Genomic DNA, 13,714 nt, shown 5'->3' with positions numbered 1-13,714 from the left:
TTTGCTGGTTATTTCTTCCAAAGTTTCTTTCATAGCCAAAGCGAACAGAACCAGCGTACTGATGTAGGCCTTAATTTTACATTCCTATAACATACAATATTCATAAACATCTTAACGTGCATTACAATTGTGCCTTATTGTATACAGATATAAATTGTTTTAATGTTTGCTAAAAATTATGCTAAAATAATTGTGATTTTGTTCACAATTTGAGTTGAATTACTGAAATAAATGAACTTTTCCACGACATTCTAATTTATTGAGATGCACCTGTATAAATGTTTCCCATTCTTTGCCTATTTTTATATGCTTCCAATAATTTCCTAATCAGACAAATAAAAAAAAGACAATATTGGCAAATACTAATATGTTATGTACACTTCACAAATACTGAGTGTCCTCATAAGAAATTCAGCAGCAACATCATTCGGTGGCTTTTTGTGGTAGTGTGTCCCAGAAATATCTAACTTCTTTATCTAAGTAAATCTTTAACTATATCTAACTAGATATCTTTAAAAAAAAAAAAAAAAAGAAGACAAAGAATTTTGGCATTGTCATTTTTCTTCCTGCTCATTCATTCTTGACTTAATTGTAATTGTGTCAATATTAATTATGTTCTAAGATTTTATTATCAATCATAAAATCAAAGTACAATCCCTAAAAACTCCCAAAACATAGAGACAGAAGCTTTTTTGTTTGTTTGTTTTTCTTGTCCCACAACCATGTAAACAGGGGAGTTTGAAAAACTGCTGATCATCTAAAAATGTCTGATTATCAGAAAAGTTTTCAATCTAAATATTTTTTGTTACATACATTTCATAGAAAGAACAATATGTTGATATGTTGGTATAATCCTGGGATTTATAGCTTCTTCAGGGTGTTAATGAATAATACAAATGTATCAGACAATCAGCTAATTAGATGAACAAAGTTGAACTCAGACTCATTGTTCATTTCCACATTTAATTTGTCAGTGGCAGTTGAGCATCATGAATAACCTCCAAAGAAAATGTTACATGTTCTAATCAGTTGCTGATTTTGACAGAATCCAGAGTTCCTTAGCTTTTCTATACTATTTTGGTCTTGTTCCAAAAGGAGGCCATTTTTTATTGAAGTGTTTATCAGTTTATCTTATTTTGGCCAGTTTAAATTCCAAACATTTAAAGTTTCAAACTGGCTAACAATCCCAGTGATGCCAACTCCAAGACAAAATAAACTTTTAGATGTTTTTCACTGTTTCCATAGTAATAAGCTACAGAAGCCCATTTCTGCTATGGAAAAATAAAAAAAGGTAATTTTGACTTTTTATTTCACAATCTCACAAAATCTGACTTTTTCATTCATAATTCTGACTTTTTTCTCACAATTCCGAATTCGTATCTTGCAATTATGACTTTTTTTCTCTGAATTCTGAGTTTATATCTTGCATTTCACCACAGAATAAAAAATTAAAAAGGTAGTTACAACTTATCTCACAATTAACTATTATTTCCTTGCAATTGCAAGGTTATATCTCACAATTCTGATTTTTCTTCTCAGAATTGTGAGTTTATATCCTGCAATTCTGAGTTTATGTTTTCTAACTTTTTTTTTCCAGAAATGCAAGAAAAGTCAGAATTGTGAGATAAAACGTCACAATTTCCTTTTTTTTTTTTTTTTTTTTTATAAATTCTGAGGTAGAAATAGGCTTCCATAATAAGCAACTTTGAATATCAGCAGAAATCTGGACATACAAGAGAAATAAAGTTACTATTTAGCAAGAATAACAGAGAATGTGGAAAATCTCTCAAAGGCAATGACTCATGGAAGAGACGTAAGAGTCTCTAAAAGAGGTATTAAATACGGTTCCTGTCCAATTTTTAATCAAAGTTCATGTGATCTCCATAAGATGAAAACCTCCACTGGCCTCTCGTAACTCCTCTTTCTTGCGGGCCTGCACCAGGGAAAAGACCACCGCTGCGAGGGTGTTTCTCCCGAGAGAGATCCCTCTGCTGGTGTTTCTCTCGGCATAGCTTGAGCTCTGTTCCCTACTGCTAACAAAGTACGTGCGGACTCCTCCCCGCTGTTCGCTAACCCCTTTGACGTAGATATCTCCTCTAAGCTGTAGCACAAAGCCGCGGTCAGCCAGGATACGGCTCGTGCCCTCTGGAACCTGAATACGCCCACTGAGCCCTGTGCTGTCCATTCGGCTAGCAAGATTCACAGTCATGCCCCAGATATCATACTGGGGTTTAGTGGCGCCAATCACTCCGGCGACTACAGGCCCATGAGAAATACCTGTATGATAGAAAAGCAGTTATATGTGCACATTAAAGTTGTTTCAGGAGAAGAGCAAGTTACCACATTTTTGTTTAAAAAACATTTTCTTTTGGAATAAAATACACCAGTTGCATACAATAAGACCAGGCAAGTGCATCAAGAAAGTAAAACGGGTTCAATATTGATTTCATGTTGGCCAAAGAACTATGATCTAATTTTAAATTCAAATTCAAAGACCGTATTATTGTTATAATAATCTTCATAATAGTCCAATCCAATCACATTAAAATCATACTGATGGTCTTGTTTAAGCTCATTAGTGTGTTTGTACTAGCTCCGAGCAGGTGAATTACTTCCCTTCATAGCAAGTAGTCCTCAAACATGCACAAGTGACAGAATCAAATAAAATCAAATAAAGCAAACCCTATTTAAACTGATATGTGAATTGGCAGTAGATTTTTGTGTATTATTAGTAGATGTTAAATAAAAAAATAGCACAGTCTTACCGACACGCAACTGGAAGTTGTTTGAGGTACGTTTGTTTATTTGTTTCAGAGTTTCTTGCATGGCCAAAGCGTATAGAACCAGCTTACTGAGGTGAGCCCACTCATCTTCACATTCCTATAAAATACACATTAATAAAACTGAGCCTTAATTGGTAGAAATGTACATTTTCAGTTACTACTTAATTATTTAATTACTAGCTATATTTATGAATTTGTAATATTCATGATCATTTATGAATACTTTTTAATGCTTTGTCCTGATTGGCCTAGCCAATGTTTATTTTTTATTAATTGTTAATATTGTACATATTTTTCTATTTTATTTATCTTTTTTTATAATCTGATTCCAACATTTATCTAATCAAACTGATGCCTATAATACTATTAGCAACACTGGCTGATATTGATATGGTCACTGGTATACTGTATATCATGCATCTAGTTATCTTGTCAGGCATACATGTCAAATGTAGCACACACCTGTTTTTCAGGAGACAGGCCAGATGCAGCCATGTAGCAGCTGCCAATGGTTTTGATTTTCTCTATGACCTGGAAGTAAGGCTCTTCCAGTAGCTAAGGGGACAAACGGGAAAAAGATTAAGCCTGTCTCTGAAATTGAAATTTCTCACTATTACAGTATCTTATGATAAAGACGTGAGCATTTGCACATTTAAAATACATTCCATTAGTAACATGAGAGCTGCTGTTAGCCGTTAAAACTATGAGCATGTCCAGGCTTAGGCTTTGAGGACATTTGGTACTAAGAGAGGATGCTGCACAAATCCACGTACCTCATAAAAGTCAGCGATGATCTCATTAAGAAGACGCAGACACTCCACATCTTGATGAATCAACTCTTTCTTCTCGTAATAATCTGTAAAGCCTGGAACGGAAGCAAACATCACCCCAACTCGCTCGTAGGATTCAGAGAACAGGTCCTTGGAGCCAAAGAATTGACACAGAGAAAATTAATTTATTTATACTTATGGATTAATGAAAGTGCTTCATAACTACTGAAACGATTGAAATGCTTCAAAATAGCCCTCAGTGTGAAACCAAATAACTGGATAGTTTTATGGATAATTGTATTACTTATTTTCTGACCAAACTTGAAACTATTAGGATCTGTCATCAATAATCCATGCAATTACCTCATTATTTCTGTCTCTCTCAGGAAAGTGGCGAGCGACATGGGCAGGAAGGATGTTGTACAGCAGACACTCGTTATGCTCCCTAAGTTCCTTCATGTCCTCCACTTCCTGTCTGGCCTGAAGACGCCACAGGAAGTCAAGTCTGGCTGTAGTTTCTAACTGTAGGAATAAGCAGCAATAATTTCTTCAATCATACTGAAATAAAGCACAGATAAATATAAAACTGCATGTCAGTTTTGATTCCTTCAATTACAAATAGATTTTTTCCCCAACAGGATGATAATTATAGCTAAGCGGTGGTTTGATTATTATTTAGATATATTTTAAATAAATACATTTCTTAATTGTTAAATAAATATGTAATGATCTTATATTATTTAAATGACTAGTAGGAGCATACTGTATAATGAGTTCCTATGATTAAACATTTTAATAAGCTTTTAATAGAATACCTGTCTACTGTTGTAGAGGACAACCACAACAAACATGGCCATTAGCAACACAGAAACACCTTTGCGTCTGAGGTATTGAGATCTGAGCAAAACGCACACATATATAGTATACATCAGAAGGGCCACAGCAATTCAAAATATACAATTTCTTGTACTGTATACTTCAAAACTCAAAAAAGGCTCGTTCTTAAATCATTGGTTTGTTGATGTCTAAAAGTCGAACACTGTACCACATTAAGAAACACTGCATGATATGACCTCTTTGATAAAACAGTTCCGATATTGTACCTCTGAATTTGGCTGTTTTGGTGTTGGTGGATAAAGAGCACATGGTAGGCTACCTCAATGAGGTATGTGTAAACTGCAATGACTAACACAAGTACTGCCAACTTCAACAGACAGCTGAGCCTCAGGAACACAGCACACGTCACCATAGCCACCACACCACTCAAAACAAAGAACTGCAGAGAGACAGACAGATTTACTGTATTTGTTGGTGTCACTGATCATGAAATGGTGTAAAATTAGGACGGCTGTATCAGAATATGCTTTATTGGAAGTTGTATTCACATTTGTATTCAATTTGAATCTGCTGTACCTCAGGATGGGTGCAGATGTTTACTGGCCACTGTGCAACTTGTTCAGAGTTCTTGTTACTTTCTTCAGCCTCTCCAACTGTGTTACACCACAACTGTATATATATATATATATAAAAAAAGATAGACAGGTTAAGAGAAGCATTTTAATTTGGCCCAATCAACTATAAATTCTGGCACTCACAATATCACAGGAGGCCACACCGAAGTTAATAGCAATAGAGGTGAGGGTGAGCAGGTTACGGATGCTCTTGGTCTCGTGGATCAAGCAGCACAGGTGCTGTAAGTACGGTGGGGAGCGCTTAAATTCCTCAGCCAGTGTTACCAGAAGCAGTAGCACGTAGACAAACAGGAATACTAGAAACTGGATTACCATAGGACAGATTCTGTGGGACAGAACAATACTGAAAATGCAATACTGCTACATTTCACAAATCAAATAAAGTGCACATTAGGCTTTTGAGAGAAGAGTAATAACTCACTGTGGTGAGGGGATGAGGGCCTGAACGGCCATGATGAAGAGGAGCATTAGAAAAGAGCAGGCCAAGTTGGACTTGAACATCTCATCTCGCATCTGAGAAAACTGAAAGTACAAATTTTGTGTGGGCCTACTTATAAGCAAAAATGCTATACAAAGTATTAAAGCTGTTCTTCGGCGGCCCATACGTTTCCCTCGATGTGTCTGTCTTTGAAGACCAACGTGAAGGGTGTGATGTGTTCTTTGCGCATTTGCTCACTACTGCGCACCTCGATGGCTTGCTTGATTCTCTTGTTGATTTCTCGAGACCCGACACAATGAAGAGTAATCTGATTGGGCAGCTGCACCAGGGAGCCACTGGTGAAAGTGGCTAAGATCTAAAAGATGACATTACAAAAAGCATTGCATGTATTTCAATTGAAAAAAAAACTATAACAATTATTAATAGAGAAAGATAATGGTTATTAGTTTTCTTTTTAATCATACTGATTGATATTGGAATATAAAGCATTTAAAACACTTTTTTAGTGAATTATTTAGACAAAATTGTATAGATTTTTAATATCAGCCATTTATTGGTTATCAGACATAACATGAAAATAATCATTGGCATTGGCTTATAAACAAACATTCTTAATTAGGAGCTCAACTCGCTGTTTAACAAAAATCTTGTTTACAGTAATATTCTTACATTTGAAGTCTATAGGGCAAGGCGCAGAACCTTGATAAATGTTAGCTATCTGCTAAGTATAGTCAATTATTAAAAAATTATGTCTGTAATGCATAACCATGAAAAGTAGTTCCAACATTAATACGACAATTTAGACATATTAATAACTCAAAAAACATATTTTTGCCTTGAACATAGACCTCCATAATAAAGGGACAGTTCACCCAAAAATTAAAATTCTGTCATCATTTACTCACCCTCAAGTTGTTCCAAACTTGTTTCTTTCTTCTGTTGAGCACAAAAGAAGATATTTTGAAGAATGCTGGTAACCAAACTGTTGCACATAGCCATTGACTTCAATAGTATGGAAACAAATACTGCAGAAGTCAATGGCTAACGTCAACTGTTTGGTTTCCAACATTCTTCAAAATGTTTTTTTTTTAGTGCGTGTGCTACAGAATCAAAAAAACTCACACAGGTTTGGAACAAGTGGAGGGTTAATAAATGATGATTTCATGAAGTAAACATGTTTATGTTTGGTTTTACAAACAAGAGACTACTTATAAATTATTTTCTAATGTAATGGACCATGCCACTGATGCTGGTGATAAAGTTACTAAAGGATACACTGAATAACATAGTGTGGCACTATTTAACAGATTTGATAACTTTACATCTTATGACTAACTAGAGAGGGCATTCAGATCTAAGGAAGGTTTATGAAACCAACCCAGACTCACGCAGTTCATTCCAATGATGTTATCAAAAGGAAGCTCAGCACTCCATGTCATCTCATCTTTGCTGGTCCTCCGTACTTTAGGGGGCTCCTTGTCTTCCTGTGGCGTATGGCAGATCAGAAAAGTGTCGATCTTGTGTTTGCGTAAAAACTCATTCCGCTCATAGCCTCGACCTTCTTCTGTCTCATATACCCCCGCTAGACAGTCCAGGGTCGCTCGTGATATATGAATCCTCCTATTATTATACAATTTGATTTATTATTCTGATATCAATTGTATTCGGCTAAACATATGGCCATGCTAATGATCTGGGGTACTTGCCCTGGGATTCCTCCAGCCTCTAGCATGTTGGCAACATCTACATCCCAAGACCACACATCAAACTGCCATTTCTGCAGACCCAAAACCCCACACAGAACCGAGCCAGAGTGGATGCCGATACGCATGTCCACATCTCTCTTCAGCTCCTTACGTACATAACTGACAAAGAGAGAGGGAAGCTTAACATCAAAATCTCTTTTGTTTTCATCAGCAGAATTAGACTTAAATCACTACAGAAAATCAACAACAACGCAGGAAAAATAGAATATGAATGTTCCAAAATATCAGGGGTGTCCAATCCCACTCCAGGGGGGGTCAACGTCCTACAGAGTTCAGCTCCAACCTGCCCCAACATGATGTTTTCAGTAATCCTGAAGACCTTGACTAGTTGGTTCAGGTGTACTTAAGTAGGGTTGGACCTGAACTTTGCAGGACAATGGACCTCCAGGAGAAGGATTGGACACACCTACAAAAGATCTATGAAAGTGCAAGAGCAACACATTGGAGGAAATAAATGTATGAAAGGGTTACTTATAATCTCTGCACATTAAACTGGGAGAAGGAGAAACATTGAGAATTATACATAAAACCTTTAAGTAGTTGTACAAATCACGTAACATACACACCGTATAGTGTTGATCATTGCCAGACCCATCTCCACACAGCAGCGAGCATGTGCAGTTTGGGGCTCTGGGACTCCAGACACACAGTAATAACAATCTCCAAGAATCTTTATCCTCATGCAGTGATTCTCCTTAAATATCGAAAGATATCGTTCAATAAGCTTCCAACATTGCAACATTGCTTCCAATACAGTACACTACAGTAAGAGATTGACCATATCCCTTTCCTCCAACTGCCTGTGAAACTCAAAGGTTAATCTTTCTCACCTCGGCAAGGCGATCAAAGCGACCGAACAGCTCATTGAGTGTGCGCACCAAATCCTGAGCCGACATGGTCATGGAGAGAGAGGTGAAGCCTTTTATATCAGCAAACAGGATACTGAGACGAGACCACATACATGTTAATTTCATGGTGCATTCTTGCAACCTAAATGTATTGAAAATAGTACTGCATAGAAAGCTACACGTACCTGACATCTTTGTACTGATGAAAGTAGGTCTTATGAAACTGTTGAGGAAGCAATTCATCATCCATAGCAGTCATATCACCAATCATCTCCATGGCAATAAATCGAGGAAGAATGGACATGACCAACTGCTCCTAATGCAAAATGATTCCTCTTTTCTTTAGAAGTTTCAGTAATGATCTAAGAATATCTCATTAACTCAGGAATCTCAAACCTGTCTCTGGTTCTCACGTTCCATTTTGACTCGTCCTTCAATGCAACGCCGTGTCTCAAGGAATACTTGCCTTTGGGCACGATCCGATAAGTAGTGGATGAACAGCCCTGCGGTATTCATACCCATGTACAAGAGACCTTTTGCTAGTAACTGAAAGAAAACCAAGAGTACAAGTTAGCACAGTTACTGAAATGAACAAGATAAGCTTCATTAATTCTTGTATTGATCTTTCAAGTTGACAAGTGGTGAAAGATTGTCTTGAGATGATGGTTTATTCATATGTCATAATAATGAAGCATTTAGCAAAAAGAAGACCAAGTACAACTTGATAGATGCATGAAACTCTCATGGACTGACACCATATCTCAAGGATAGTTCTTGTGGTCATCTTTGATTTCAAAGAAGCACTGATATCCTTTACTTTTTGACACTAAGGTGGGAATCAAAAGTGAACTTTGAGGTTTGATGAGCTTTGAGCTTGAGCATAGAACCTTCTTTACCTTTCTAACAATGGCTGTGTCATTGTAATTCCTAAGGGCATCCACCAACAGGTGCAAGGCAGCGGTGAAGAACCCTATGCAGATGGACCATAGTAGAGGTAGGGGCAATAGCGTGTAGGTGGCGAACAGGGTGAAGAGCACATACCATGACTGGTCCTTCTCCAACCCATATGCCAAACCTCCCAATACCTGTACAGTCTGGGACAGCCAGCTTGCCAGCCCAGCATAGCGCAGGTAATCTGGAGACATCAATCCTTTACAGGTCAGAACTAAGACACATAAGACTGCTCCAAGTCCCATGAAGAGCCCAGCCAACCATCCTTGTTGAGAGTCCACCATCTCAGGGGCCACAGCCAGGTAGATGAAGAGAATATGGAGTTTGGTAAGGATATCAATGACATTAGTGACTACAAGGGAAGCTCGGCGCTGACCAGATGAGTGCTGCTGGTACAGATGCTCGAGATCATGAGATTTAAACTTGTGGTGGAGAACCGGAAAGAAGATGCCACGTACCGTGGAACCCCAGCTTACGAAGAAGTCAGCATCACAGAGCGAGTCGGTGGACTTCCTTGTGCAGGTGGAGTTGCGCTCTCTTAATGGGTGGATGCGGACTGCCGAGGAACGCCGCTTATGCATGCCTGCGTTACCCCGTGCAGCTTTGTTCCGAATCTGCTTGTTGATGTCATTGATGTAGGCATCGGTAACAATGATTTTTTGAGAATTGGCTGATTGCCCTTCATGGTGCATTCCTCGTTGGTCGATAATGTGACACACTGCATTCTGCCACATTAGCTGGTTGTGTTTCAGGTTGGGGGAGGGAGGCGCAGCTGGGCATACCTTAGACGGAATAGGGACTTCTGTAGATCTCAAAGCCATGATCTGGACCTGATCTGGACCTGATCTGAACCGGCTTTAGATCCCAAAACTCAACTCAAGACCTCTATCGACTGCACAAACCTGAAAGAAGACAGAAAAGAAAACCATTCAATAGTCTGGATGGAACATTAAAGTTCTATCAGAATGAAACCCAAAAACAAACTTTAACATGAAATAACACTGCATGCAAGATGACAATACACAAGCAGAGTACCCTTAAAATACCACCAGAAAATGATCAAAGCAAGTTCAGTAACCCCAAATTCCCATAAAGCAAGTTCAATACCCATTAACAATTACCAAAATAAGGTCAGTACCCCGAAACAAGTTTAATAACCTCCAAAATACCCCTAAAGAAATTCAATACCCCCAAAGACTTTCAAAACAAGTTCAATACCCCCAGAATACCACCAAATAAGTTTTTCACCCCCAAGAATACCCCCTGTAACGTCTGCGTAGAATCATGCATGATCTTTGGGTTTTATGGCATGATCTTTGGGGTTTTATGGCTTAAGAGACCCTTTTAGCCTTTGACATTTGCATATAAATTACAGTCCTGGTCACAGACTTTACACTTATATGGGTGCTAAATGGCCAATGGTTCCCCCACACTATCAAGGAGATGCTAAACAGTCCCCCCACTATCATTTCTAAATATTTATAATTAATTATAACTAGTTATGATTAATTATTCATATTTTCCTTATGAGCTGATTCGCTACACCCCCAAAATAGTCAGTACCCACAGATTACCCCAAAACAAGTCCATTAGTCTCCAAAATACCCCTAAAACAAGTTAAATACCTTCAAAGACTCCCAAAACAAGTTCAACACCTCCAAAATACCCCCAAATGAGTTTGTACACCCAGGAATACCTTAAAATTAGTTGAATACTCCCCAGAATACCCCTAAAACAAGTATAGTATCCCTTAACAATTACCAAAACAAGGTCAGTACCCCCAGAGTACCCCACAAGTTCAGTACCCTCCAAAATACCCCTAAAACAAGTTCAATACCCCTAAAGACTCTCAAAACAAGTTCAATACCCCCCAGAATACCCCCAAATGAGTTTTTACCCCCAATAATACCCTACAGTTAGTCAGTACACCCAGAGTACCCCAAAACAAGTTCAGTAGCCTCCAAAATACCCCTAAAACAAGTTCAATATCCTCAAAGACTCCCAAAACAAGTTCAACACCACCAGAATGCCCCCAAATTAGTTGTTTTGCCCTTACCCCCAAGAATACCCTAAAATTAGTTTAATACTCCCCATAATACCCCTAAATCAAGTTTAGTACCCCTTAACAATTACCAAAACAAGGTAAGTAACCCCAGAGTACTTCACAAGTTCAATATCCTCCAAAATACCCCTAAAACAAGTTCAATACCCCAAAGACTCCCAAAACAAGTTCTATACCCCCAAATGAGTTGTTTTTTTTTTACCTCCAAGAATACCCCAACATAGTTTAATACTACTCAAAATACCCCTAAAACAAGTTCAACACCCCTTAACAATTACCAAAACAAATTCAAAACAAGTTCAATACCCCCCCGCACCATATTCTTAAACCAAATGTAATACTCCCAATATACCTCCACCAATGTATGCAATGTGTGCACTTAACTGCATTATAAAATAAGGAATTGATTTAAACTGTGTATAGATATGCGATAAAAGTAAAAGTAAATGGAAGGATACTTGCCATTGATGTGGCGCTGCAAGCTTGATAAATCTTGTAACAATGCATGCATCTGCTCTTCCATGAACAGTAGCCCAGTTAAACTGATCCAGACCCAAGCAAATATCTAATATGGTACATGCTTGTACCTCAAAAGTGGGATACTCGGCAGCTGAGTGCAGAATGTGTCTTCTTTGACAGTTTTCCCATCTGCCATGCCATGCACCATAACTATGCTTTGCATAGTTATGTAAATTACTTGTCCTGATAATTTCCAACCATGTTATCCGTCACCCCCCCCTTAAAAACTCCTTGGCATTGGATGAAGCCCACCTCAGTCCTGTCTGCGGCTGACTGACTCAGTTTTAAGTTGCGCTGTCTTCAGGTAATGAAGTGATTGCTCAGCCAGATGGTCTGAAAAGCTGCCCTGACCCTTCCAAGAGGTAGCAGAGCACAATCTGCTGAAGTTTATCCTATGAAAGAATCCCGACTCTTGATGGAAATGTTTAGAGGCAAAAATAAGTGGACTTGAACTCCACACTGAGGCAGTGACAAAGGGGCTTGGGATCTAATGCACATGCGCGCACACACACACACACACACACACACACACACACACACACACAGAGACAGACAGAGGCAGTAATAAATTGAAATATAAGGGATTATCTACTCAGCAAAAGCGCACGCGATCCATTAAGGCCTCATGGTCACAGCTAACAGGATAATGTCCGCGACAGGTGAGTTTATGGGTGGAGGTAATTGTTAGGTTAAAATCTAATTGCTCTGAAAATGCATTTTTGGAAAGCTGTTTGTTTATTTAATTTTTCAAAAAGTTGATATCTCTGATATCTTCAGGCCATCATGCCCCATTGTTAGATTATATATATAGACTACAAATGTGTTTAGACTAGTTATTATAGGCTAGATATTATAAGGAGAAAATGTGATCGTTTGTGATTGGTTGACATCTGCTCTTGAGCAGAGACAGTGCAGGGTTTTAGTTAGCAGGCCAGGCCGCTGATTCAGGGAATGTGGGAAGTAAGCTGGATAAAGTGCTTCTCACTGATCTGGTTACCAACAATATGTGCCAGGTCAGAAAGTGACATTGGTTTCCTTTAACACACATAAATAATCATGCTTTTCACTTGAGTGGATGACTTGAGCTAAATAAGGTTGAGTTGACTTTACCTGCTTGCTTAATTTTTACAGTATTTATATAACACACAACAATCTAGTCATTTATTCCAAATGCATTTTTTGCATTCCACTGTGCTGCTTTTCCATTGTTTTTCTATGTAAATTTGTGCTAAACGGACACATTTGCTTGTTGTGTCTTGTTGAAGTGTCTCACATATCATGGCATTCTAAAAACATGGCATCCGAGTTAAAAGAATTCAACTTTTATGAAAATGGTGAAACTCTTTTAATTTGTAATGTTGTGGTAATAATGAAATTGTCAAAACCAAAAGGCAAAAAGTGATTTACAATTATTCCTTTATTTCGCTATATAAGCCGAATGGAGAAAGTAAATGCTTCTGTGCATAAAACAGAGCCACTTTTCCCATTGAGCAGTGGCCTTGGCATTCATGTAAACAGGTCTCATCTTTGTATTCTGCATAATCACAAACATGCTTCTTACTCATGCCTTAAATCAGTTACACAATGAAAAAAAAATGAAAACAAAAGTGACTCCAGTTAAAAGATTCGGTATTGTGTAGTGAGTGAAACATTTAGGAGTGCAACATTAAAGATGATGTAACTCTAACATTGTTACATAGTACTGTACATACAGGTGCATCTCAATAAATTAGAATGTCGTGGAAAAGTTCATTTATTTCAGTAATTCAACTCAAATTGTGAAACTCGTGTATTAAATAAATGCAATGCACACAGACTGAAGTAGTTTAAGTCTTTGGTTCTTTTAATTGTGATGATTTTGGCTCACATTTAACAAAAACCCACCAATTCACTATCTCAACAAATTAGAATACTTCATAAGACCAATAAAAAAAACATTTTTAGTGAATTGTTGGCCTTCTGGAAAGTATGTTCATTTACTGTACATGTACTCAATACTTGGTAGGGGCTCCTTTTGCTTTAATTACTGCCTCAATTCGGCGTGGCATGGAGGTGATCAGTTTGTGGCACTGCTGAGGTGGTATGGAAGCCCAGGTTTCTTTGA

At 37.9% G+C, this 13,714-nt stretch overlaps 1 protein-coding gene across 1 annotated transcript; it reads right to left on the bottom strand.

Annotated features, from left to right (window-relative positions):
• Window positions 1-1,870: 1,870 nt before the first annotated feature.
• On the bottom strand, window positions 1,871-9,850 carry LOC107697672 (adenylate cyclase type 8-like). Its single transcript, XM_016498469.1, has 18 exons — window positions 8,975-9,850; window positions 8,475-8,624; window positions 8,264-8,394; window positions 8,061-8,172; window positions 7,797-7,924; window positions 7,171-7,329; window positions 6,853-7,084; window positions 5,631-5,819; window positions 5,447-5,547; window positions 5,149-5,350; window positions 4,967-5,059; window positions 4,657-4,829; window positions 4,369-4,450; window positions 3,917-4,075; window positions 3,557-3,703; window positions 3,246-3,338; window positions 2,766-2,880; window positions 1,871-2,277 (listed from the first exon to the last, which is right to left on the bottom strand). The coding sequence occupies exons 1-18, from the start codon at window positions 9,848-9,850 to the stop codon at window positions 1,871-1,873; spliced, it is 3,549 nt and encodes a 1,182-aa protein (XP_016353955.1).
• Window positions 9,851-13,714: the final 3,864 nt, after the last annotated feature.

The sequence above is a fragment of the Sinocyclocheilus anshuiensis genome, unplaced genomic scaffold, assembly GCF_001515605.1.
Source record: "Sinocyclocheilus anshuiensis isolate Anshui unplaced genomic scaffold, SAMN03320099.WGS_v1.1 scaffold446, whole genome shotgun sequence".
NCBI lineage: Eukaryota > Metazoa > Chordata > Actinopteri > Cypriniformes > Cyprinidae > Sinocyclocheilus > Sinocyclocheilus anshuiensis.
This window is presented reverse-complemented; position numbering and strand designations above follow the sequence as displayed.